At 32.6% G+C, this 26,819-nt stretch overlaps 2 protein-coding genes across 6 annotated transcripts in view; both read right to left on the bottom strand.

Moving 5' to 3' along the window:
- Positions 1 to 3,065, bottom strand: part of LOC145315362 (L-selectin-like) — a 40,776-nt gene extending 37,711 nt beyond the window's left edge. For both annotated transcript variants that reach the window (XM_080155352.1, XM_080155358.1), the window contains exon 1: positions 2,948 to 3,065. The gene's annotated coding sequence lies outside the window, so the exon portion shown is untranslated. The remainder of the gene's footprint in view (positions 1 to 2,947) is intronic.
- Positions 3,066 to 12,331: 9,266 nt separating this feature from the next.
- Positions 12,332 to 26,096, bottom strand: LOC145315337 (uncharacterized). Of its 4 annotated transcripts, none has more exons than XR_013878051.1 (14): positions 25,986 to 26,096; positions 24,658 to 24,711; positions 23,872 to 24,020; positions 20,649 to 20,710; positions 20,341 to 20,397; positions 18,331 to 18,417; positions 18,049 to 18,148; positions 17,217 to 17,306; positions 16,781 to 16,833; positions 16,131 to 16,284; positions 14,989 to 15,125; positions 14,480 to 14,528; positions 12,827 to 12,936; positions 12,332 to 12,523 (listed from the first exon to the last, which is right to left on the bottom strand). XR_013878051.1 is itself a non-coding variant. In XM_080155347.1 (13 exons), exons 1-13 carry the CDS (start codon positions 26,006 to 26,008, stop codon positions 12,932 to 12,934), a joined length of 1,020 nt encoding a protein of 339 aa, XP_080011473.1. In that variant the 5' UTR covers positions 26,009 to 26,096; the 3' UTR covers positions 12,733 to 12,931. The 4 variants fall into 4 exon arrangements, 1 of the variants encoding a protein (XP_080011473.1); XR_013878063.1 differs by having other exon boundaries at positions 12,332 to 12,494; XR_013878057.1 differs by having other exon boundaries at positions 12,332 to 12,439.
- Between the last annotated feature and the right edge of the window lie 723 nt (positions 26,097 to 26,819).

The following is a 26,819-nucleotide window of genomic DNA, read 5'->3' as shown; positions in this document are numbered from 1 at the left end:
TTAACAATTTTGGGGACTGTAAATTCATTTTGATTGGTCGGTTCATTAAGGCCAGGTAAGGTCCAAACGTTTCATCCATTAATTGTAATCTACAGAAGGGGTTGATTTTATGCATCATAATTGGGGATGTACATCAATTTATCGGCTATTGTCTTATCCCTTTAGATCCCTGAATCGGTATGCAGTTTGCATTTATTGATTATTAAGGGGTGTCAACTGACGTGCCAAACTCTTGTTAACCAACTTGGCAAGGAATAATATCTCATTCATATCAATACATGCTGCTTACAGATAAGACAATGAACGATAAATTAATGTACATCCCCAACGATGATACACAAAATTACCCTTTCTGTAGATTACAATTAGTGGTTGAAACGTTTAGACACTCAAATAAATAACCATTCAAATAAAATTCAATAAAAGTCCCCAAGGTTGTTAAGCCAATGAATAAGAAAACATTATTATTAGACTTTGGGGACTAATGTAATAAACAGCCCAATGTCCCCTCCCTCCCTGCATACACCCTGTTAAACAAGAAACATTAAGTTGACATGCACTAATCCGGATAAATTGTGTCACTGATAAAAGCATGCTGTTATTGTAACAAAACAAAATGAACCAGTTTTTTTTAGGTTTGACAGTTTATTATTTACAACACATCAAACTTTAGCAGGGAAGAATTAAGGAGATATTGGGCTGTAAATCATATTGGCTCCAAAGTTTTATAAACTCATTCTCTTATTCCATGTCTTACAAACTTTAAGGACATCTATCAGATATTGATTGGGATATACAAACAATCGGTGTTCATACTTTTCAAGCAATAATTTCTATTACCCAGAGAGGAAATATTGTGTAGCATAAATAGGGTTGTATCTCAATTTATCATTCATTGTATTATCCCTTAAGTTCCTGCAACTTTAGGCAAAAAGATACACTAGGTACACTAATAAATTGTGACTATTGGTTTGTTGATATAATAAAAACTGAAAATATTAACTGAGTAATTATTAATAGTCGAAAACCTAAATCAACGATTCTATCAAATTTGTAGGTCTATCGATCTATAGTTTTTTTATGATGAAATGACAAATCAACATACAAATACACATATTCAGCTACTAAATGATACAGTATTACAAATAAAAGCCACAATTTATCGATTAAAATGCATAATTAATGCTTATTACATTAATTTTTGGTCACTTATCTTATATCTATTTATACATGTGAAGCTCTTTATAGTGATTATAACAAAATGACGTCATACAATATAAATGACCAACGATAGGCCACAAAATTTCCAATGACCGATGGTAGGCCATTTTCACGTCATATTTTTTATAGGCACTATAAAAAGGTACGATACATGCTTATTGAAAGCAAAACTTTCTTCATTTAGTTTGTGGTCGTCCGTCCATAAAGGCTCTGATCGTTAATATGGCTTATATATAGGATTATATGAACGCATGCAAATTTTTTTGGGTTTGTTATAACCCCCAAATCCACCATTCTTGGACAGAGAGAGATAGGATAATAGGCTTTTTATTACACTGGTCCCCTAAGTTATATAATAACGTTTACTTATTCGTAGTCTTAACAACTTTGGGGACTTTTAATTAATTTTTGATTGGTTAGTTTATTAAATTGAGTTTCCATACGTTTCAATCACTAATTGTAATCTACAGATAGGGTAAATTGTTTATTAACATTGGGGATCACTTGGTAGGCCATTGTTTTTTCCCTTTAAGTTCCTGAATTATTTCTCTTAATTTAAATATTTAATACATGCTTATTATAAGCAAAGCTTTCTTCATTTAAATTGTGATCGTCCGCCCGTAACGGATAGCTCTGATCGTTAGTACAGAGATGTCTCATGGAATCATTTTGATCGCGTCTAAAAAAAAATATGGGGTTTGTAATAACCTCCAGATCAACTATTCTTGGTCGTACTTGACATGGTTGCTATTGTCCAATAGTCGTTTGACAGGGCTTGAACAATTTTAAGTTTGTTTTAATCAATTTCTATCGTAGTATCATAACTTTTGTCGAAAAAAGAAATAAATGTTTTTCAGTTAAGCTTTATTTAAAATTTGAAAAAAGAACCACAAAATCAATTTGTTAACAACATATTGATTGTTTTCAATTTATTAATTGTTTTAGTAACAAGCATATATTAGTAGCGAAGAAATTAAATTTTTAGGTGAACATTTCATATATCCCAGTTTCCGATCAAAGACGGACAAAGATAATTACAGGGTAAATAATTAGGGAAATCTTCTCGAAGAAATTTGAATCCTATCTAATATAGCAGCAGAGTATGTAAAACGTTTCCTATGAAAAGAAACTTTTCTTTATAGTAAACTACAGAATAATTATACAATTTTTTGTCAATACAGTTCGACAAACAAATCCTAGAGAAGTTTTAAATCTCATAACAACATATTATAGCAATTCCGAGTTAATTTAAATGAACAATGGAATAGAATGACAAGAAATAATAGAAAAATAAGATAAGTTATGAATGTTAATGCATGATTTGTTATAAAAAAAACATGGTTTTTAGACTGTATAATTTTTTTCTCGTATTCATTCGAATCCGGTGGATAGGAACCGGTTCTCATCCATACGAAAAAACTATGTCTAGCATCGTATTATATCCAGTTTTCAACGAATATAGAAATGTACAATCATAAAATTAAAACTAGTTTTTTTAGCCGGTGCCTTCGGCACCACGGGGCTAAAAAAACTAGTTTTAATCTTATAATTGTACATTCTATATCCGCGGAAAGCCGTTTATAATACGATACGAGAAATAACTATTATTTCATTGTATTTTTACTCTTTTAATTTATTTTACTGTTTTTTATCTAGCATATCTACTCTTTAACAATTGTTGTTCGTCAGTCCATCATAACATTAATTATTATCTTATTGTTCTCACCTGTACTGCCTCTGTTTGTCAACACTGATAAATAGTTCCTATAAATCACACCAGAGGGCCTACAAGGATTTATTATTTCCTAGGCGACGGTTCAAATCTGACTAACAAGTCCAATGGTAGTGTAGCGCGAAAAACAACTTTTTTTTCGCGCTGAATATTGTGTTTCAATGCGCGTATTTTACGGCGCACGCAGCGTAATTTGTGCGTGCGTGAGTGTGTGCTTACGACGCACAGCGCATCTTCAAAGAACATTAAGCGACGCTCATTACGTGTTGTTACAAGGTTTTCAAGAAGGTCGGATATTTATGTCATAATTTATAAAATCTGAATTTTCAAACAAAATAGTAATATTTCATTTTATTCCAAAGGTATTTTACTTTGATGCTGTACTTAATGTATAATTGAAAAAATGTTTTATTAATTTATTATTTGTCTTTTATAAGTAATTGACCAAACCTTGTATCTTGACTAACTTGACAAGTCTAACCACAAGACATAAATATAAAACTAAACCTTGAATACAACCTTGACTTGCTAGACAAGACTGACTACAAGACATTTATATGTTTATATCCATGTTTATATCCATGAATAACAGATAATACAGACTACAAGACATATTTAAAACCAAACCTTTTTATATCCTTGACTAAATAGACAATACCGACTATAAAACATATTTAAAACCAAACCTCGTAAATAACCTTGACTAACTAGACAATACCGACTACAAGACAGCTAGCAAGACGAATAAGAAGAAACTATGACAATATCCCATCTTAGTCAATTTAATGTGGAAAAAAACACCGACATTCTTTGATTTGTTTGGTAATTTTTAAATCAACCAAGGAAAAACAAATTATTCGGTTTTATGGAAGGGATGTGTTGTCCTGCAATAAATTCCTCTAAGCCCATATCCCCACAGGTGCGCCTAGGCTTTAGGCTAACCTAAAATGAATATGATAAATCTAAACTAACCTTAAACCCAACTTAACCTATATAATGGCTAAAGGGAATCCTGAGTGGATGCAATTCTATATTCGCCAGCTTAAAGAAAACATATTTTTTGAAATGTTAATTTTGCGAGTAGGGGGGGGGGGGGTCATTCTACTTCTGCAACAATTTTAGAAACTGTGCCAAAACTTCTTACGTGATTTGATTCCATTTCGTAAAGCTTAAACAAAGACTATAATGATATAAGGAGTGTGGAAATATACAGGGAAGAGGGGGACAATAGGCTGTTTATCAGTCCCCAAAGTTTTATAATAACAACTTTCTAATGACTTTTATCAAATTTTTATTAGTTGGTTTATTAAGTTGAGTGTCCAAACGTTTCAACCACTAATAGTAATCTACAGAAGGGGTAACTTTGTTTATCATCATTGGGGATGTAGATTGTACATCAATTTATCTGCCATTGTCTTATCCCTGTAGATCCCTGGGAAATATATGTAATGTATGGATGAATGGGGATAAAGGGAGACTACATTATTTGACTTTAGAAAACTCAACCTTTTGATTGCGCGCCCTTTGTTTGAAGGTACTAATTGTTATTTAAAACAGCTGCATCTGTTCGTAGGACATATCATTCAGCTCACTCGCCAGGCATAAAAATATTTATTCTTTCTCAAAATTAAATAAAACATATCTTTAGAAAATAAAAATAATAATGAAATATATTGGAAAATGAATTGGCTAAGTTTAAATACTCGAAATTTACCAGAGAAATAATATGAGCAAATATCGTCAAAGTTAAAAAGTAGAATCATAGAAAGACAACGAAGTAGTGGGTATTGTCGTATTTTCACGGTAGCTTTTGATAGGTTATTTTAGGTTAGGTAAATGTTAGTGATTGCTTCGCATGGTTGGAGCCACCCACAGGGACTAGAAATAGTAGAAAAACTACTGTGAAAATAGGACCAAACCCTCAACTTCGCTTTCTTTCTAAGATCCAATGTACTGTAAACAAATTAGGTAACTAAGATAAAGTTAAAGAATGTCTTTTTGGTCTTTCCAAAAGGTCTACTAGATAGGGAGGGGGGGGGGGTCATCTTTATTATGTTTTCTTGCTATCTTCTTTTCAGAGTAAAGGAAAAGATAAGAAGGCAATTATAATGATTTTTTCTTTTATATTTTAAAGATGGCTGCTAAATGACTAAACTAGGTACTTTGTTATATTCAAGCACTTTTCCACCATTTTTTTGTTACTTTACTGTAAAATAATCTACTTTTTGAAATTATGTATCTGATTTTATTATAATTATTTGAAATATGGTTAGTTTTGTGAAGGTTGACATGGATAAGATGTAACGAATCAAAATATATTCCTACTTTTGAGCTGTGTGTTTCTCTATGGATAGTCTTTTTTCAACACTAGTGCCGTGTATTATTCTATTTGGGGGTCAAGAACATCCTGTGTATCCAAAAATATTTACTTGCCCCCCCCCCCTTATATAATGGATAATTTTGTTTAATTCTTCAGATACAGACCAAATTAAAGTTGTGAGATAATATTATTAAAAGCCTTTACCAATTTAGGTCTTAAGAATCCTAGAAATAATATTTCACACCGTACACCCTTTCTGAAAAAAAAGAGATCAAAGCATTTAGAACAAATAAATACACACAAAACAATATTTGTGTATACTTAATTGGCCATTTATCCATGGCTTGTTAGATAGATATACATGATTAAAGTTTCATAACATAAATGTATTGTGTATGTGTGTATGTTATGTGCCCAAGCCCATTTCTTAATACTTAATAAAGGGACACTTTTTTAGCTAGGTTTATTTACTTAATTAAAAAAGAAGAACAATACCTATTATATAAAGTAATATGTTTTTTCTCTATATCTATTTAATTACTGAACTGATTTAGTTTTGCTTTTTAGGGAAGCTTCACACAAAGACGTCCAAGGGAGGGGGTTAAAAGTGGGGATTCCCCCCCTCCAAACGAATTTGGGGGTGCAGTTGGGTAAAAAAAATTTGGGGGGGTGAAAAAATTTGCCCCCCCCAAAAAAAAAGCTTGGACGCCCCTGGCTTCACATTGGTATTACATAGTTTTAAATTGTTTTAATATTAGATTAAAGCCTTAGAATAGTTTTAGACTATTTTTCTGTCTTCTTCTTACTCCTTAGATTACAGTAGCACAGCCGCTAGTAAATTATAAAAAGAATAAATTCTCCTTCTGTACAAAGAAAATTTTTTTTGGCTTCTTATTATTTTGTTCTCGTTATTTCCAGTTTAAATACATCAGACAATATAATATAATAATACATACATAATTCATTCAGACGTGAAACAAAGCTTTATCAATTCCATCTCCACTAGGCTATAAAAGTTTTCCGGAATTTTAATAAATATAATAGATTTGAAATCTGCATAAAATTTTAAGGAATTTTTATAAAATTCGTTTTTTGTATAATTCTTTATCTATAAGCGCAAATACAAATTAAGTTAAATAATTTTGACATCTGTGATTGGTGGATTGAAAACTATCTGCGCTCTGATTGGAGAAGCTTAAGTGACGTACATCATTCAACCAATTAGAGCGCAGGTAGTTTCCAATCCACCTATCCTATTGGTCAAAATTTATTAACTAAAATTGGATTTGCGCTTTTAAATAATGAATTATATAAAAAACGAATTTTATAAAAAATCCTTAAAATTTTATGCAGATTTCAAATCTATTATATTTATTAAAATTCCGGAAAACTTTTATAGCCTAATCTCCACCCCCCTTACTTATATAACAGGATGTCCGTCTGTAGTCTAATATCTCGTTAACTGCTGGTTCTCTTTTACAGTGAAGCTTCTTATATACTTTCACCCTTAAAAAAATTGACCCCTATCCTTCTTCAAGTGCCAATAGAGGCCTGAGGGTCCTATGCGCTTATTGTAAATATACTAAAACCTACCTGACTATAAACTGCATGATAATTAAAGACATACAACCTACTGCTCAAGTGTAAACGATGTTAAGAAATGTTCAATTTAACCGTTAAACCTTGATTTCCATGGAAATATTTATTAAATTATTATGAAACTACAATAATTTTAAAATTTCATCACCTCTTGCCCTGTTTTTTATATGGTGTACCTTTATTTCTGCATAATTTTCATAATTAGCAAATTGTCAGTTCCACAGAAAGTAAATCAAAATATCTTTTCAACTTAGTTTATCAAACCAAGGATGTATTTATAAGTTACGAAACTAATTGACATCCTTATAAAGTAACTGCATGTTTATCTTTCTGTTTAAAGGATCTGCTATGGTTCTCCTTTACAAGAAGCTTTTTATATAATAGGTCCTGGGAAGATTCATAACTATTTTGGTTGTTGGTATCACTCTTCCATTTTTTTTACTTTTCTTTTTAAAACTAAAATTAAAAAGACAGGATGATCAACTTCCAAGAGAAATTGGCATAGAACAAAAATCCCCAAATATTAATTAAAACTTAAAAGTGAGGGTCGGTCCTCCCCCTCAATGCCTCAAGAGACCTTTATAGGCTAGTATAAGTTGAGGTAAGAAAAGCGAAGTAGCAGGAGGAAAAAGTAAATTAATGGATATATACAAATCGGAAGAAAAAAAATAATAAACCTTTTTCAAAGGAACATAAATAAATTGTAGTCATTTGAAAAACTAGATAATTTGATTTTCTGGAACATTGGATGATTTAAATTTGCGAACTGAAATGAAAATTGGATTTATATTGGATATTTATATCTTTTTTGATTTTCTGTCACTTTATAAGTGTTCGTTTATTTTACCGTATGTAATATTAAGAGATTCGCTTGAAAAGGACTGTATGCAACAAAAAATAATTTTGATTTTTCAAGTCAATCAGTACTTTTAATGGATGTTGTCATCCTTGTGGTGTATATAGGGCTCTAAACAAAAATTCTCCATACAAAAATAACATGTAATAATAGCTTTTTTAACAGGGTAGGAATGACTCATTTTTTTAGGCATTAACTAAAAATTAACATACAGAGAAAATCGTGAGTGTAAGATTATGGGTTTAGCAAGTATTACTATAGACACAATTAAACATTATAAAGTGGCTTTTCATTCATGGTTTACTGTAGGGATCGACAGCCACGGGTTTAAGAGCAGTTTTGCCGCGGATATTGTATCTTCTGGCGGCTGATGTTATTGATTTGTACGTAAAAAGACGGCGGTAGTTCCTCAAATTGAACTGGTTGTTAAAAAGGCAGCTGAACTTCAGAGATGTGATATGACTCATCTACAGAAAGACTTTTCCCCCGTCAAAAATTTAATAATTATTACAAAATTAATTGCTTGTAATTATTATCTTTCATAAAACCTCTCTATATATGATTTATTTAAGGCTGAATTTCCGTGACCTTAGCAAAGCAACTGATAAAAATGGCCATAAATCAACTCACCTCAGGAGTGGTTTTATGAACAACTTTATAAAAGCAAAGTTGTTCAAAATTTCAAATAAATTATCTTTGCTTTTCTTGTCATGATTATGCCGTTACTTCTATAAGATGAAAATTGAACTTAAAAATTTCAAATCTAATTTTCTCAAAAACGGCTGCATTTTAGATTTTATTGAAAATTGAAATTAAGTTACCTAACCTAGGGTAATGAAATGCACTATGTCCCAATTTAGGTTCTGACACAAAAGTCAAAGCTCCTTCTTACGCACTGTGATTTGATGTCATCACTAAAATTAAAGACAGTCTAGCGGACGAAGTGAGTTATAGAGTAGAGGATCATCAGTCTGCTGAATCATCACAAAATAACAGCCGAGCATACAAATTTTTAGATCATGGAAAGAAAACGAAGTAGCGGGTTTCGTCGTATTTCACAGTAGCTTTTGTTTATTTTAGGTTAGATTGGGCTAATGTTAATGATTGGGCCGCAGAATTAGGAAATGAGGCCCGTAGAGTTGGAGCCCCACGAGGGGCTAGTAATAGGATAAAAGCTACTGTGAAAATACGACGAAACCCTTTGTTTTATTTTCATGATCCATTTTTTTAGTATAGAAATCTAATGTCTGTTAACAGAAGGACCAAGAAAAGTATTGGATGCTCATTGTTTAGGGGTTATTCTTGCAAAAAAATTTTTTATTGATTATTTCAGCCGTTTCCGAGATCTAAACATACATACATTCAACTGCTTAAGTAAACATGAGATCAAACTCTGGAGAAAATTTTAAAATTCTCACGACAAATCTGCGGAAAATGTTGCAAATTTATATTATCAAATATTTGGATTCTTTGTTCAAGAGTTTTGAACCAAAACAATCGTCGCGAGTCATTTCTTTGATGATACACACTCTTTAGACCGAGAATGTACTCAAGAAATGTACTCAAGGTTTTGAAAAGTATAATGACTAATAACCCAAGGACCTAAATGTAAGACAATGGCCGATAAATTGGTGTACATCCCCAATTATGATACATAAAATTACCCCTTCTGTAGATTTCAATTAATGGTTGACACGTATGGACACTCAACTTAAGGATCCAACCAATCAGAATTCACTTAAAGTCCCTAAAGTTGTGAAGAAAACGAATACGAAAGCGCTACTATAAAACTTTGGGGACTAGTTTAATAAACTGCCCATTGTCCATTTCTATCTGCAAATCCTTATAATATAGTAACAGGATATTTGTCTGTCTGTTTGTACCGCTAAATTTTTCATTAAAAAAAATCTAAAATACAAAAATTGGGTCTTGGAATTCAACTCCCTCCTCCTCAAGACCCTTAGGGGCCTCTAGGGGCGTATTCTTTTTATATTTTAGTAACCCTCGTTTGAACAGTATTTTTAAAACAACAAAATATGTACGAAATATTATTTGTACAAAATCGGACAATAAATTTATCAACCACCATTTCATTTTGATGCGAGAAATTTACAAGGATAACAACAACGTTAAAAGCGAAGCACATCAAATCGATTTTAAAAAATAAGTGACGGCGATTTAATGTTAATGAAAAGGAATATTATTTGTAACTAGGTGCGTGTAGAAGGAGGGGTGTATCCACCCACTGACAAAATAAGGGGATGTATCCATCCACTAGATATCCTACCCATCCACTCCCTTGATAAGGGTCTATACAACTCTAAAAAAACATTCAGGCGGGATGTCAAGTTAAAAAGGTCACATCCCTATAAAATCAAAGGGGGGCGTAACAAAAAAATTAAAGAACGCTTGTAATAATCCACCCCCCCCCCCCTTCGGGATTTTGTACCAACCCTTAAAAAAATGAACAGCTTGGACTACCTTGTTGAGAAGCTTTACTAAACATGAATAACAACATCCATAAAAGCGAAGCTCTATAACGGTAACAAACTAACATTAATACTTGTAGAGTGTCAGAACTGAATAATCAAAATATAACTTTATAAAATTCTAAACAAAATTGTAAGTAAATTTGTTTTACTTTGTTGTCATAGGAATCAGTATTCCAAAAATCAGATCAATCGGATTATATCACATAAAAATTTGTTTAAAAAGTTAAAAATCAATGTTTAAAATGGACATTCTGGTAACGATTATAGATTTGCTACGCTTTCTAAATGCAAAGTTTGAAATCGATAGTACAATACTAACATGCATAAATTAACTTAAAAGATTGCATCTGTCTTGGACCAACGGACAGACCGACCCTAATTATGGAAAAGCTTCGATTTTGAAAACTGGAGAAACTGAATACACCAATAATTTGCAATTATGAAAGAGGAACTATAAATGGTGTACCATCACTTCCCCATCAAAAAATTATGTTGAACCGCTAAAATCAGAATATTTCAACCAAATGATTACATAAACTCAGAAGGATAAAAATTCCCTACTACTATAAAAACAAATAGTGAGGCGCGTGTTTGTTTGCAAAAAAGAAGATAACGCCAAAAAAGACACTCTCCATAAACTTAAAGGAGGGGGGAGTAAATTTTCGCGCTTCTCGCCTCAATTTTCCAAACAGGGAAACAGGTTGTATCCACACCCCTAACACTAAAAAAAGACACCTCTGTTGTCAGTAATACACCCCTCTCGATTTTGGTTTAAGGGAGGTGTCAATATCCTCTACACGCCACTGATAGCATCAATATATATCAATTTCAATCATCCAATATTGATTCAAAATTATTCATATTGATTACTAATTAGTGTCAAGGAAAAATATTCCTACTTCGATAATCGATATGCTTCAATATTTTCAAATTTCTGAGAGGAAATAATTATGTTCAAATGTTTTTTTTTTTGGTAAAAGATTAAAGACGCATATGAAGTCCAATGCGTTTATGGCTTCAGCGACAATACGAAAAGGGGAAATAATGGTACACCATTTTAAAAAAAAATGCTACGGTCCAAGGAACAAACACAAAAGGTGAAAATTATAAGTTTTAAACAAATATTTTCATTTCGCTGATTTGTCTTTTTGATTTCTTAATTCCGGGTTCATGCAATTTTTTAAAATTCAGTAGATGGTTTTTAAACCGATTAATTTTCGCTAGATTAGAACTGGCTCTTTGCCGTACTGAAAAATTATGTATAGCATCATATTACAGACATTTTCCCACGAATATTAAAATAAAAGTCGGAAAATCGATTCCAGTTTTGTTAGCCTTGGGCGTTAACAAAAATGGTTTAAATTATTTATTTTCAGTATATGTAGTTTAACTTAAATGTCCTCCGTCCTAAAAAGTCGTAGAGCAGTAAAAAAATAAAACCGACGAAAATGGATATTTATTAATTTGATCTAACACCTGATTTTCATGTTCTCTAGTAAATTGAAATAATCAGCGGGATAAAGTAACGATTCCCCCCTACTAGATGAACGAACTGACCAATAAACGAGTTCCTTGTTAGCAATCTAAATTATCTACAACTTTTCCCCTGTCATAATATCCAGGTATATTATTTGTCCACTTCTACGCATAAATGAAAAATGTTTATCTTTATGTTAGAAATTTCAAAACATCAATTTCGCCGGACACAGCTGTTCTTTGCAGCTGCCAGCCGCCGCACCTTTAAAATTTTTTATTATGTTATGACCATGTAAGAAAAGTTTAAGTTTATATGAAGTGTCTAAGTCAAGAATTGCGGTCACAGGAGGCTTTTAAAGATTTCTGGAGACCTGGAAGATCAGGACCTGGAACCTGAAATTGACTAACACTTATATTTCATATAAGGATTTACTACTAGAGAATATTTTAGTATTTTGGTAAGATAAAATGTTTTGTTTAAGTCAAAAAAGTATTTTTGTTCTTTACCTGGATGACCCTGTCAGGTTTGTTGGCATCCTGTGCCCAACAATATGGAGATATTCAAAAAAAAATTCCAACTCTCAGTCAATCTGACCCAACTTGTAGAGCGGCTGAACAAGTCAAATATCAATACCTTTTTATCCACTAAAAATTTATTAAAATATCTAAAAAGTAACATAACAAAAATTAACATAATTATATACAAAGTCATAATAAAAAAATCTGCTTCACTGGTATTTGTACTGTCATTTATAACAAGAAAATTTCATATAAGCACACAAACTTATTTGCAGGAGTCTAATTATAATAATGGTTGAAAATATCAACTAAAGTAAAAAATTTAATAATTTTTAAGTTTTTGTATTTGTAACTAAGAATGCTTTTTGTAGCTTTGTTTAAACTTTTTTTACGAGAAATACAATTATATTATACATTATATAATATTAAATGCAATTTTAATTTTGGCAATTCAAGAGCAAAGTTTTCAACTTTGTATCACCCCCCCCCCCCTTCCCTTAACCCTGAACAGTCGGCCCCTAGCCGACCGTTAAGGGTTAAATAAATTACACTACCTTAAGGAAAATTTTCTAAAAATATTTTTATAGATTTGAAAAACATTCAGAATTTACCTAAAATTAAGAGAAAAAAACATTAAAATTCAAAACTAAAATACTAGAATAATATCACATATAATTTCCATGATTGTTCTTCCAAAACTTTATTCAACTTTCTTTTTAATCTGAAATTAGAAAACCTAGTTAATACATTTTAATCCTTATATAAAAGTAAGAGGATGTCTGTCTGTCTTTTTGTAAGGGTCTCACTAACAGCCGGACCTATGTTACAGTGAAGCTTCTTACAAGTATAAGAAGATTAATAATTTTTACTTTTATTTTGATAAGTGTAGCTGCTAGTTTTTTTTTATAATTTACGTCCTAATGCTATCTCGCCATATTTTACAATGGTATTGGCTACGCTATCTATAAATCATGTAAACTTGTCCAACAATAAAAATCTAAATTAATCTTTCCTTAAATTGAAGCTACGAAAGGAAGAATAATAAACAAGAAATTTTGCCCATTGATTGTCCTAGACCAAAAAACAAGGGCATGCAAAGTTTTGCCAGGGGAGATTGCGAAAATTTTGGCAACCCCTTACATCAAATCGTTAGAGGTATTAACTTTAAGAAGGCATTCGTACAGACAATTAAATGAGTTATTTAAGCAAACAAAATTTAGCATAAATGGATATTTAAATCCCAAGGTATTAAATGATCGAGCGTTAGCGCATCATTTAATACAGAGGGATTTAAATATTCATTTATGCTAAATTTTGTTTGCTTAAATAACATTCTATTGCAACAAAAAGGTGATGTTAGCAAATAATTTCTTGAATAAAATCATAAAACGTTTTTTCATTTAATTTTCATTTTTTCACTGTTGTGTTTTTATTTGACATTAAAAATAAAAATCATGAAAATCTTCAAAATCAAAGAGAAAAAATCTTTGAATTATTGGTCCATTTAAGTTCAAAGATTTTTTTTATTGTAAAAAGTTAATTTTTGTAAAATATTTTAGAAAAAAAATCTTCTAACAAAAAAAATTATCATAATCCAAGATGGCGTCAATACATGTAAAATAATATTTTCAAAACAAAAAATTAAAACTTGAATATCTTTTTTCACAGATTGAATTTCAAAAATCGGTCTGACAGTTTTTCCAAAGTCAGTATGATCTATCGAATGAAAAAGGTTTGAAACTGATAGAACATTTCTTTATACTAAAACATATTTTTTCTCCCGTTTTTTCCCACACTTGCAAAAAATGAAATTCAATGAAAATTAAATAGTTCTCACGTTAAAAAAATTTTCTCACGGGTCCAAAAAATGAATTTAAATGAAAATCATATGTACCATTTAAATCAAAATAAATGGTTCCCACATTCTAAAAATTCAGGGACTGAATACACCCCCAGTATAGATGTTTACCCAGGGATGTCCAAAATGATGTGTTTAACCCCCCCCCCCTCCCAATTTCAAAGGGGTATTCCAAAAGTCAGATGAATAGGATAATTTTAACATAAACAAATTTGTTGTCAAAAAGTAAAAATAATAACTAAGTTTCTGCGCTTTCTAAGTCGTACCTAACAAACTGTTATATAAGAATCATGCAAAATGAAATGGAAAAGACAACTTTAGCCTAGTAAAATTAACGAAAAAAGGTGACAGTGCCAGACGGACTGACCGACCCTAATTGCAGAAAAGCTTTGCTTTTAAAAATTACCCGAGGAAGCAGTAAATCCATCAGAAACACTTCCATACTCAGAACCATCCTAAACAAGAACAACAAGATTAGAACGGTTAAGCTAACTTACACAGCGATGTGAAAACCAGAAGGACAATGATATAGACTATGTAATATGCGTAATTATACGAATAACTAAGAAGTAATAAGTAAAGAAAACAGAGTGGTGAGTTTTAGATAAAATACTTATACATACGAAATTACGGAAGGACGTGTGGACAAGCCTTAAGTACAGAGTAAGATAAGCTTGCTATTCAATCATTGTTTGTCAGACATATAACGAATAGCTTTCGATAGCAAAAGTAACAGCAAAGAAATGTAAAATTTTTATAATTCTTATTGGTTGGCAAACAGACAGCCATACCGACATGTAAAGAAGGCTGAAGCTGCGAAAAATAACAAGAAAATATTTTACCACAAGTAGCGAATACACAATTTAATTACAATTTTGTAGCTAGTAAAAAAGGTACAAAAAAAGAGCGCCAGACCTGTAGATGTAGTTGAATATTGACAGGGTCAGTCAGTTGATCCTGCTCGCACTCAATAAATCTAAGTTTCTGAAGTTTGAGGATGTTGAAGAAAGTGACGGCTGCCTCAGCCTTGCCAGTTACACATGGTGGACAAACTAAAAGGAATATACATAATATATCTAGATGGACAATCTAACCCCAAAATTCGTCAACATTTAAAAGGAAATTCTAACAGATAAATACCAGCGACGGAATTTTTCGAGGATATTATTTCCAGAAGTCTAGACCAATCCTAAGAATTTCAACTATTCATAGCTGACTTAAAAAACGTGTTTTGTCATATGCTTCACATTACACGAGCGGAGACAATTTTACACTGTTTCTCTGTTTAAAAATCTTTAAATATCATTAAATACAGCAAAAATTGTATGTAGGTATATTAATGATAATGTTTACATTATTACTATTCACAACATCTTTAGCTATCGCAAGGGTGTTCGCTATTTTGTCTTATCATTTAATCTTTTTTAATACCTAGCAACTTATTTTTTTTTTAATTTTATTATTTTAAGACCATGGTAGGTACTTTTTTTTTATCTCGGCCATTCAGTCCTATTTAAGTGAAACTAAGAGGGGGGGGGGGGGAGGGTTAGTCTTGACACATTTGAGTAAGCAGTGTGCATAAGCTTTATCTTTGGACTGAGAGGATAGGTTATTAAAGATAAGAACATTTTTGAAGATTTTTTAGGTACACCTCCAGGTTCAGGAGATGCAGGCTACCAGGTGGTCTCTGGACGGGTAATAATAATTTTTTTTTGAAGAGTTAGATGTTAACTTATAAAACAAGATGTGCATCTTTTGTTTTTAAAGTTGAACTCTAACTCTTCTTTTAAAAAAAATATGTACCTGTCCAGAGACTACCTGGAGTCCTATCTAAAAAATCTTAAAACCTGGGAAATGTCATCATATAAGAATGATTTGATCTCTAATAACCTATCCTCTCAGTCCAAAGATAAATCCTATACTCACTGTTTACGCAAATGTGCCAAAACTTCCCCCATCCCTTATGTCAACAACCAAAAAAGCCTAATAGCACAACTTGAATGTACTTGACATGACTTGCTCTCTACCGTGCCTGCTAGTCCCCTGCAGTAGTGTACCTGAGTCAAATGTGATAATTCCGCCGCGTCTGGAATTCATATCCTTCAGCCTATCCAGAAGATTTCCGGCAGAGGTCATGGGGCCGCTGATTCTTACTTCCAGCAGCCGGTCATTGGCGTACGGATCAACAGCCGCTGCCGGTTCCTCAATCTGAGAATCAATACTTTGAATAAATCTTTAGGACAGTTTTGACAACCCATTAAATACTTTTAAAAAAAAAATCTTTTTTTGTTTTGGGATGATGCATGAAATAATCTTAAGTAAAAACAACAATAACTCGGCATAAAGAAATTATTTATTGCTAGAATCATACAGAACTAATCATCCAGACACCCTATTAAAATTTCATCATTAACTCAGTTCTAATTCTAATCCCTATACAAAAGTAGCATCATTCTTGTCTATATGTGTGTCTACCTGTATCGTATCTCGATAACCGCTGAACCGTTAAGGATCTTATTCAAAGTGGTTCTTCTAGTAGGTTTTGAAGGTTTAAAACTATGGGGGAAGGTACTGACAACCTCACAAGAAAAATGCCAATATACCTAAATAATAAAACCCCAATCCAACAAAGATAATGTTTTTTTTAAACTAAAACTGCTAGTCATTAATAGGTAAATTATTAGTTTAAAAGAAGTATTTGTTCCTGCTCGTCTACATTGCCAAGAATGGCATTCATATCATCATCATTAGCCTGTTCATCTAAATAATAAATGTTAGTTTAAATTTACAAAGAAAATTAACCCTTATTTTTAGTATTTCTAAAAATACTCGAATGTCTCATGCATGAAAAATATATTAAATTTTTTAAAAGTAGAACAGCCACTCTATTAATGGAGTATGTACATATGTCCTTGACTTTAATAACTGTCAATGTTAAAAGGAAAAGAAAGCGGAGATATTCGGAAACGTCATCAGTACATTTAAAAAGACCAAAAAATCTAAAAATCCATAAATTAAATCTTCCTGTGTAAACAGGTCTTAGGAAGCCAGATTAAAATAAAATATGAAAATATTAGCTTTTCGGAGCTATACTTGATATTTTATGAAAACTTTGTCATTTTTATAATACAACTGAAACCTACCCTGAGGCATATGAACATCCATATTTTCACCAACTGTGGGTGTCACATTCATTGTTGGTGCCTCGTCAACCTCCATGTGGGAATGTTCACCTATAACAAAAGTATAGATGTGAGCAAAAATAGTTTTCATGAAAACTGATGTCTTTTTAAAATGAAAAAAAAAACAGATTAAATGTGTAAATACATATAAACCCATAGAAACATTTTTTCCATTACCTTTCATGGTAAAAAAAAACCATATCGGTGGGGGGAATAATATGAATAAAATAGAGAGTTCTTTAAATATTTTTTCATTCCCCCCCCCCCTCTCCTAGGTGGCAAAAACTAGGGGGTAGGGGGAAATAAAAAATTTGTAGCAGTGGAAAAAAATGAATCTTGTGCAGAATATACACCCGTGTAAAAACCTTTAAAATGCAGAAATTATATTGCCCTCTAAACTCAACTCGATATTAATAAAAACTAAAATAAATGCGAAAAAAATTTGATGAGAATATAGTTTCTTATTGGCTGATTAAGTGAGTGTGTCTTTAGATTATTTTTAGTGCAGTGTCTATTAGCAAAACGAACACACAAACAAACAGAAACTTTTCCCCAAAAGCCATAGAAATGACGAGAAAGAATTGAAAATTGGTGGAAGAAGTGAACACTAAAAGACTTTTATTCAAAAAGGTATAAAAAAAACCCAATAACTACGTAAGAATATTTTCTATGCAACCCTAGAAACTTTATGGTCTGTAAGCCTAAAAGAACTAACCTTTTACAATTATGAAGATCAGTTTAAACCTACCACCATTATGGCAATTCCTCTTTACAAAAAAGTTTTAATTCCTACCAGTGATATGTAATCCTGCAGGTCCAGTAACATTCAAACCGCCGCCAATCTCGGAATCAAGGATATCGCTGGTACGGCGGGTCTCTGCTGCTTCATCTGACAAAGGCGGTATCAGAGTGGTATGTTTGTCAAAATGCAATGCACATAATGCATCTAACCTACACTTAGGTTATGTCCGTATGGTCTTTAATAAATTAATTATGTAATTTGCTCATAAAAAAACACGAGTTAATACTAACACAAAAACTAAATCACAACAGTTCATAGCCACTCCATCCCTGATACACGACTGCCAAGCATAGACGGAAGATCACTGTCCTTACGACCTCGTTCGCCAGCTGCAGGGCTTCCATGGACACTCAGTTGGCCCTATGAATTAAGATTTTTAAAAGTCCAGAGGTAAAAGTTGTAATATTGCGTTCAGTTTTATTTGGTTTTATTGTAGCATCGTAATCAATAGAATAGATTTTACCAAAGATCAATCCTTGCATTTTAAAGTTATCGATAATAAATTTTGCAGCCGTCGAAAACTACTACATAGTCATAAACAGAGCGACCACTGCCTTTTTGATATTAATATTGAAAATAACGTACTACAAAAAAATTACAATGAACACAATAACGTACACTTTTTGAAAAAATAACGTACAATAACGTATCATAAGACACAAATACATATATCTATAATACAAAGTATAACTATGTCTTTCCGTCTGTCTGAAGCTTAAGATCTCAGTAAACGATGAACTGATTGGGATCTACTCTTCATGGAATATACCTACTGGTCCTGTAGTGGTTTTAAACTATATTATCTGGGGGAAGGCCCCCCCCCCCTCACAAAAAAAAAGAAAATTTTTTTCTTTTTGTAAACAAAATAAATAACACACCAGTGAAAGTGTCCCACTCATGTAAAAATATGGGAAGACATAATTAAAAGTTTATGTAAATAACAGATCTCTATAGTATAGATGTATATACAGCCAACTACCTCCCTTTCTTTTTCAAAGACCTCTTTCGTCTGCTTTGCTTCTAAATTATTTTCTGCTACTTGGCTGTGTTAATATAAGTGACAGCATTGGTTGATTTTCAATGACCCAATAGAAGGGTTGCACAAGGTGGTTGCGATGGGAAGATACAGTTATTTAACCCTTTCTCTATCTAGTGTTTTACTCTTATATGTAAATTACATTAAATCGTTAAATGGCGCGCGCCGGAAATTTTTCTACCCCCTGAAATCTGTTTTAGGTTTGAACTACCCCCACTTATTTACCTCCCATAAGAAAATTTACCACAGTTTAATCATGTAAATAGTACCAACTAATAATGAGGTTTATATTCATTTATTTAAGTACCATTACATATTACAGCATCTTCGCCCCTAGCCTCTAGGGACATCGCCCAAAGAGGTATTGTAAAGTTTTTTTTTAAAGTGAGTTTCCACACCTCACTTGTTATATTTTACAAAAAAAAAATAATGGGAAATTTTTTTTGGAGGGGGGAATTCTTTGCTTTTTTAGCCTGAAACCACAACAGGACCAGTATAGGTATATTACCCAAAGAGTAGAACCCAATTGGTTCAGCGGTTACCGAGATCTTAAGCTTAAGAAAGACGGATAGACAGACAGACATTGTTCTACTTAGTATTATAGAATGTAGTATCTCATTCCTATAAGTACATGAAAACATAAAAATCAACTAAAAAATTATCTCGCTAACTGATGAACAAATATGATACTCTTTTAAAGTGTAACTTCTCATATGTCCTGGTAAGGTTTGTAATTAGCTTAGAGAATTTTTTTATATTTACTGCAGTACTGAAATGCTTGATTGAGCTGAGTTTTTTATTTTATGGAAGCCTCACTATGACTTCATAAATCCCAGGATAAATTAGTAAAATGGCGCGCGAAGCGCGGAGAAATTTTTTGGTAGTTTTTATGAAATACAAATACATTACCTAATGATTTCTAATACTAATCATACATTACAGGAAAACGAACAATAACGTATGCTAAAATGTTCATATTGTACACAAAAATCAATAACGAACAAAAACGTACCAAAAAACCTAAAAGTGGTGTTCAATATGAACATATTGAACATAACGTACATGGTGGTCACCCTGATTAAGTATCTGGAAAATTTGATTAATCCATCGAGGCATCACAAAAAGGGCAAAAAAATATTGAGAGAAATTGCGATAAATTTGCAGGTCGTGCGTTCATACCATGGTTATAAATTATTAAAATCTAAGAAAGAGCTTAGACATTGACAAACAATGACAAATTATTTTACCTGATCAATTCTAGCTGCTGGGGCATCACGCAGCTCTGATACTCCCTGTTCAAGATCCTGAAAAAAAAAGAAGTTGAATCATAAGCGCACAGAAAGGGAAATGTTGACACCCCCTTGTAAAACTCTATACACGCCACTAGCCTAACATTTTTTGTGACTTTTCTTTTAAATGTCAATCATGAATTCCGGGATGAAAATGGGAGATTTTTTCGAACTAAAACTTGTAAAAGTTGATCACACCCCTTTGAGTTTGACCGATTTTTATAATTTTGTTCCTAAAGCCTCCTTTCTCTCCACAGTTATAATACCTGACGAAGTTGTGATTCCTGTTCATCCTGCAGATATCCTGGGATATCATCCACTTGCAGACCTGCAATGGAAACGTAATGTAATTTATTTTATAGAGTTGGTCATGAACTAAACAGTGAAATAATAATAGCTTCAATTTAGAAAACGGATTATCAGACAACATGTCTGGAAATTTACTGTAACTCTAACTTTCAAGTTGATTTGATCCGGGCTTTAGAAAGGCAAAAAAACACAGAAACCTAAGGACTTACAGACAAAAGTTAAGCAATCAAAGAGTGGGTTTGCTTGAGTAAATAAGGGGGGGGGGGGGAAGTTCTGCCACTTTCGCGTAAACAGTGTGCAGTGGACTAGGTATTGATTTTAGATTATAGGTTATTTAGGATAAAAGTTTACTTTTGGGTATTAGTTCACGTATATTTAATCATTTTTTGAATAGGTCTCCAGGTTCAGGTGCTGCAGGCTGGAAGGTCGTTTCTGGACAGGTAAAAAAATTAAAAAATTTTTGTTTGAAGAGTTAGAGAGCAACTTATAAAACAAAATATGCTTCTTTTTGAATGTTATTAACATATCTGCAGAAAAAGTTAAATTCGGCCTCCAGGTTCAGGTGCTGCAGGCCTCCAGGTACACTCTGGACAGGTAAAAATTAAAAAAAAATATTTGAAGAGTTAGAGGTACACTTATTAAACCAAATATGCATCTTTTTGAATGTTATTACCATATTAGAAGAAAAAATGACAATCGGCCTCCAGGTTCAGGTGCTGCAGGCCTCCAGGTACACTCTGGACAGGTAAAAATTAAGTTTTCTTATTTGAAGAGTTAGAGGTACACTTATTTAACCAAATATGCATCTTTATGGATGTTATCATCTTATTTGCAGAAAAATTTAAAATCGGCCTCCAGGTTCAGGTGCTGCAGGCCTCCAGGTACACTCTGGACAGGTAAAAATTAAAATTTCTTATTTGAAGAGTTTGATGTACACTTATTTAACCAAATATGCATCTTTTTGGATGTTATTACCATATTTGAAGAAAAAATGACAATCGGCCTCCAAGTTCAGGTGCTGCAGGCCTCCAGGTACACTCTGGACGGTAAAAATTAAGTTTTCTTATTTGAAGAGTTAGAGGTACACTTATAAAACAAAATATGCGTGTTTTTGGATGTTATTATCATATTTGAAGATAAATTGACAATCAGTCTCCAGGTTCAGGTACTGGAGGCCTCCAGGTCAACTCTGGACAGGCAGATAAAATATTTTTTAATACTTTTTAATTTGGAAACCTTACCTGGATCCTGTTGACTGCTGGTTGTTGGTAGCCAGTTAAAAAATCCTAAATGGTTATTTTTGAATTTATAGGAATGGTTTCTAAAAAGAAAATGGCTAAATTATAATAATTTAGTATAATATAGAATTTAAGGCTCCAGACAGGCTGTAGGCGGCCTCCAAGAGCCTGCTGGACAGGTAAATCAAATGTGTAATCTTTTATTTAAAAGAAAGGTATACTATGTAGAAATAGAAAAGAAACTTTATATAAAAAATTAGAGCATAAAATTTGCTCCTGGAGGCCACCTTGACCCTATCTGGAGCACAACTCAAACCTTTCATCTAAATAAAACAAATTATAAAATTGATTTTTTAAACCTGTCCAGCAGGCTCCTGGAGGCTACCTAGAGCCTGCCTGGAACAAAAATAGAAGACCTACTTAATAAATTTTGTCATATTATTATATTTTAATAATTTTCTATTTAGAAACCTTTCCTCTAATATCAAATATTACCTTTATTGGAATTTACCTCGCCAGCGGCCACAAGCAGTCACCAGTGGTCACCAGGATCCAGGTAAGGTGTCCAAATCAAAAAGTATCAAAAAATATTATAACTGCCTGTCCAGAGTGTACCTGGAGGCCTGCAGCACCTGAACCTGGAGGCCGATTGTCAATTTACCTTCAAATATGGTAATAACATCCAATAAGTTGCATATTTGGTTTAATAAGTGTATCTCTAACTCTTCAAATAAGAAAACTTAATTTTTACCTGGTAATGGTAATAACATCCAAAAAGATGCATATTTGGTTAAATAAGTGTACATCAAACTCTTCAAATAAGAAATTTTAATTTTTACCTGTCCAGAGTGTACCTGGAGGCCTGCAGCACCTGAACCTGGAGGCCGATTTTAAATTTTTCTGCAAATATGATGATAACATCCATAAAGATGCATATTTGGTTAAATAAGTGTACCTCTAACTCTTCAAATAAGAAAACTTAATTTTTACCTGTCCAGAGTGTACCTGGAGGCCTGCAGCACCTGAACCTGGAGGCCGATTGTCATTTTTTCTTCAAATATGGTAATAACATCCAAAAAGATGCATATTTGGTTAAATAAGTGTACCTCTAACTCTTCAAATAAGAAAACTTAATTTTTACCTGTCCAGAGTGTACCTGGAGGCCTGCAGCACCTGAACCTGGAGGCCGATTGTCATTTTTTCTTCAAATATGGTAATAACATCCAAAAAGATGCATATTTGGTTAAGTAAGTGTACATCAAACTCTTCAAATAAGAAATTTTAATTTTTACCTGTCCAGAGTGTACCTGGAGGCCTGCAGCACCTGAACCTGGAGGCCGATTTTAAATTTTTCTGCAAATATGATGATAACATCCATAAAGATGCATATTTGGTTAAATAAGTGTACCTCTAACTCTTCAAATAAGAAAACTAAATTTTTACCTGTCCAGAGTGTACCTGGAGGCCTGCAGCACCTGAACCTGGAGGCCGATTGTCATTTTTTCTTCTAATATGGTAATAACATTCAAAAAGATGCATATTTGATTTAATAAGTGTACCTCTAACTCTTCAAATAATTTTTTTTAATTTTTACCTGTCCAGAGTGTACCTGGAGGCCTGCAGCACCTGAACCTGTAGGCCGAATTTAATTTTTTCTGCAGATATGTTAATAACATTCAAAAAGAAGCATATTTTGTTTTATAAGTTGCTCTCTAACTCTTCAAACAAAATTTTTTTTATTTTTTTACCTGTCCAGAAACGACCTTCCAGCCTGCAGCACCTGAACCTGGAGACCTATTCAAAAAATGATTAAATATACGTGAACTAATACCCAAAAGTAAACTTTTATCCTAAATAACCTATAATCTAAAATCAATACCTAGTCCACTGCACACTGTTTACGCGAAAGTGGCAGAACTTCCCCCCCCCCCCTTGTAGGCACCTGATATGACATGAATGCTGGAAAGATCCGGGCGGAGGCCATCCCTGAGACTTGACAGTTCTCTGTCGTCATCCTGGACAACATCCAGATTTATGTTTCTACCCTCTTCTGTCTCAGAGTCAGAGCTTGATTCAGAGTATTCGATGCGCCTAAAATATAGAAATAGAAGATCTAAATGGTCAATCTGGCACCATAATCCGTAAAACTTAAGAAGGAATTCCTAAAAGACGAACATTTCTGTACATACATATGTACTATGTAATACCTTATATTTATTACTATACTGCGAAGGCAGTGTTTCGGAGCCGGAGCAGCAACATTTTTGGTGGAGCCGGAGCCGTATTTTTCGTTAAAAACGGCTCCGGCTCCAGATTAGCTAAAAATGATTTTTTAAAGTAATATTATAATTTGGCAACGGTCTATTTCCATATAATAAACTGAAAAACTATTGTTACTTAACAAATAGACACACATCCTTCTACTTTTATATAGCTTTAATCAAATAAAACCAAAATATTTTATATCATTAATTTTATTTTATCAAATTCAATAATAAACAAAAATTGATATATTAATTTTAAGGTCGTTTTGGACGTTATTATTTCCTGTAAGTTAGAAATAAAACCATCTATAAATGACTTTTTATCAACCTAGCTGCTGCGCCCCATAGCATCAGGGCATATCTACTTACAGGGGGTAAAAGAGGGGCAGAAAATTAGCCTACAACCATCCATTCTTCTTTTTTTACTCATAGCTTAAATTGAAGATAATATGGCTAAACATCACCTCTTATTAGCTTTCAGACTACGGAATCTTGTTTCAGCATACTGACCAAGCTCACTAAACATAAATTAGACAAGATTAAAGATGATCTTAGATAAAATAAGAAATTGTGAGTGAGATAAAAAAGTAAATATGGAAGAAAAAAAAACATATTTAAATCGGCAAATCAAATTAGAAGCAAAATAAATATCTACAGATTGCGTCAATGCGTAAACTAAAAACCTTTTTTTTCTACAAGGAATGCTCAAAAAGTAAGGGTTTTTTTTAATGCAACCATCTCGTAATCAGTGAGCAAATGGCACTTAGAATTCGAATTTCGATCTGAAATTTTGCATGAGTAATCCTTGATAGGTCTATTTTTCCTAAATCGAACATTTTTTGGCTATTTTCACGGCTAATCATCACGAAACCTAACTCCATATAATACTCTTTACTGCTCCAAAACGTTTTCAAAGGTTTCCAGCCGGTAGTTGCTGGTACTAGAAATCTAATTTTTTTTGTATCATTTCACATGATTTAAAGCAAAAATATGTTTCAAAAAGTTAATTCCTACATAATTTATGACAAGATTTTCCCTAATAATAGCCAAACAAGGATGACAACATCCATAAGTAGCGAAGCACAAACAATTAAATAAGAATTTAGATATTAGTTGTCAAAAGCATGTATATTAGGAAAAAATCACGAAACCTTTTCAACATTTGTTTTTAATTTCTTAATATTTATATTTCAGTACTATGATAAACTGACTGATGGTTAAAGTAAATTACATAGTGGATGCTCAAAACAACGGGAAATTTAATTTGATATGTTTAACTACAAAAATTTAAAAAAAACGGACCTTAAACACCAAAGATATGGAGAAAAATGTGAAAAATACAAAAATAGCCTAAAACCTGCTAAAAAGCGGTCCGACCGCCATTGATGTTTTATAGTTAATTGTGCTCCTTAATAATAGGAATGTTGTCAAAAAATTTCAGCCTTTTATCTTTAATAGGAGCCGAGAAATTTACGTTTCCCCCAAACTAAGACGGACGGACAGACGGACATTTCAAATTATAGAGTAGCTTCTCTACTAAACTTTTTGTTCGATTTAGGGAAAATAGACCTACCAAGGATTGCCTATGCAAAATTTTAGATCGAAATTCGAATTCTAAGTGCCATTTGCTCACTGATTACGAGTTGGTTGCATTAACCCCCCCCCCCCCCACCCCTTTACTTATGTTTCAACAAAAGATTTTATAATGGCAAAGCCAACAGTGTGTTACAGACAGAGGGACGGACACGGGACAACATAAAAAAGTAACTTCGCTTCATTTTGTTTGGTTTACCTGCCAAGATGAAAACCTTCCATTGGTTGAAAAAACAAGTCAGTAACATTTCTGAAGTTTTAATCCTTATAAGTACATATGTCTGGAGCTTTATGGTTAACTAGCGGTTACCAACCACCTTTTATTTTTGTTTTAAATAGAAAGATTTAATATTTTATCTTCAATTTTTTTTGGAGGGGGGGTAGGTTTTTAAAAAAAAAACAATTTCTCTTTGGTGGGTGGAAGTACCCACCATCAAAATAAAAAATTTCCTCTAGATCTACAAGATGATTCAACGAAAAAAAAACACAAAATTAACGAGAATCTTTGACCTGTAATTTTCACATTGATTATTCATAATATTAGTAAGCGCTGTTCCTCTAATGATCACTGTAAAGATAGTATCTACGCAGTATCTCAATGTACACACATTCAACAGACAATGGAACAGGGGTGTATATTCTGCACGAGATTCATTTTCCCCTGCTAAAAAATATTTAATTCCCCCCCCCCTAGTTTTTTTCCACAAGTAGGGTGGGGGGGGGGGGGGGGTGTGGTAATGAAAAAGTTTTCATTCATTTTTTATTAATTTTTTATCCCTCCCACATATTTTCCCCCCCAAGGAGGGTAAAAAATGGAAAAATTGTTCATTACTCTTTTTTTTATCCCCCTCCCTCATACAGAATATATGCAGAATACATGTGAACTGATATTTTTTTGATTGTCATATCAATAAGAGCATAAAATCAAGGAGCTAGAGTGATAAACAATGCCCGATAAAATTTTGTACATCCAATTCCCCAATGATACACCAAATTATACCTTCTGTAGATTACATAAATTAGTGGTTGAATC

Source organism: Acartia tonsa, chromosome 1 (genome assembly GCF_053477335.1).
Source record: "Acartia tonsa isolate MP-2025a chromosome 1, ASM5347733v1, whole genome shotgun sequence".
Classification (NCBI taxonomy): Eukaryota; Metazoa; Arthropoda; class Copepoda; order Calanoida; family Acartiidae; genus Acartia; species Acartia tonsa.
Note: the sequence above shows the minus strand (reverse complement) of the source record. Positions and strands in the feature narration are given on the sequence as shown.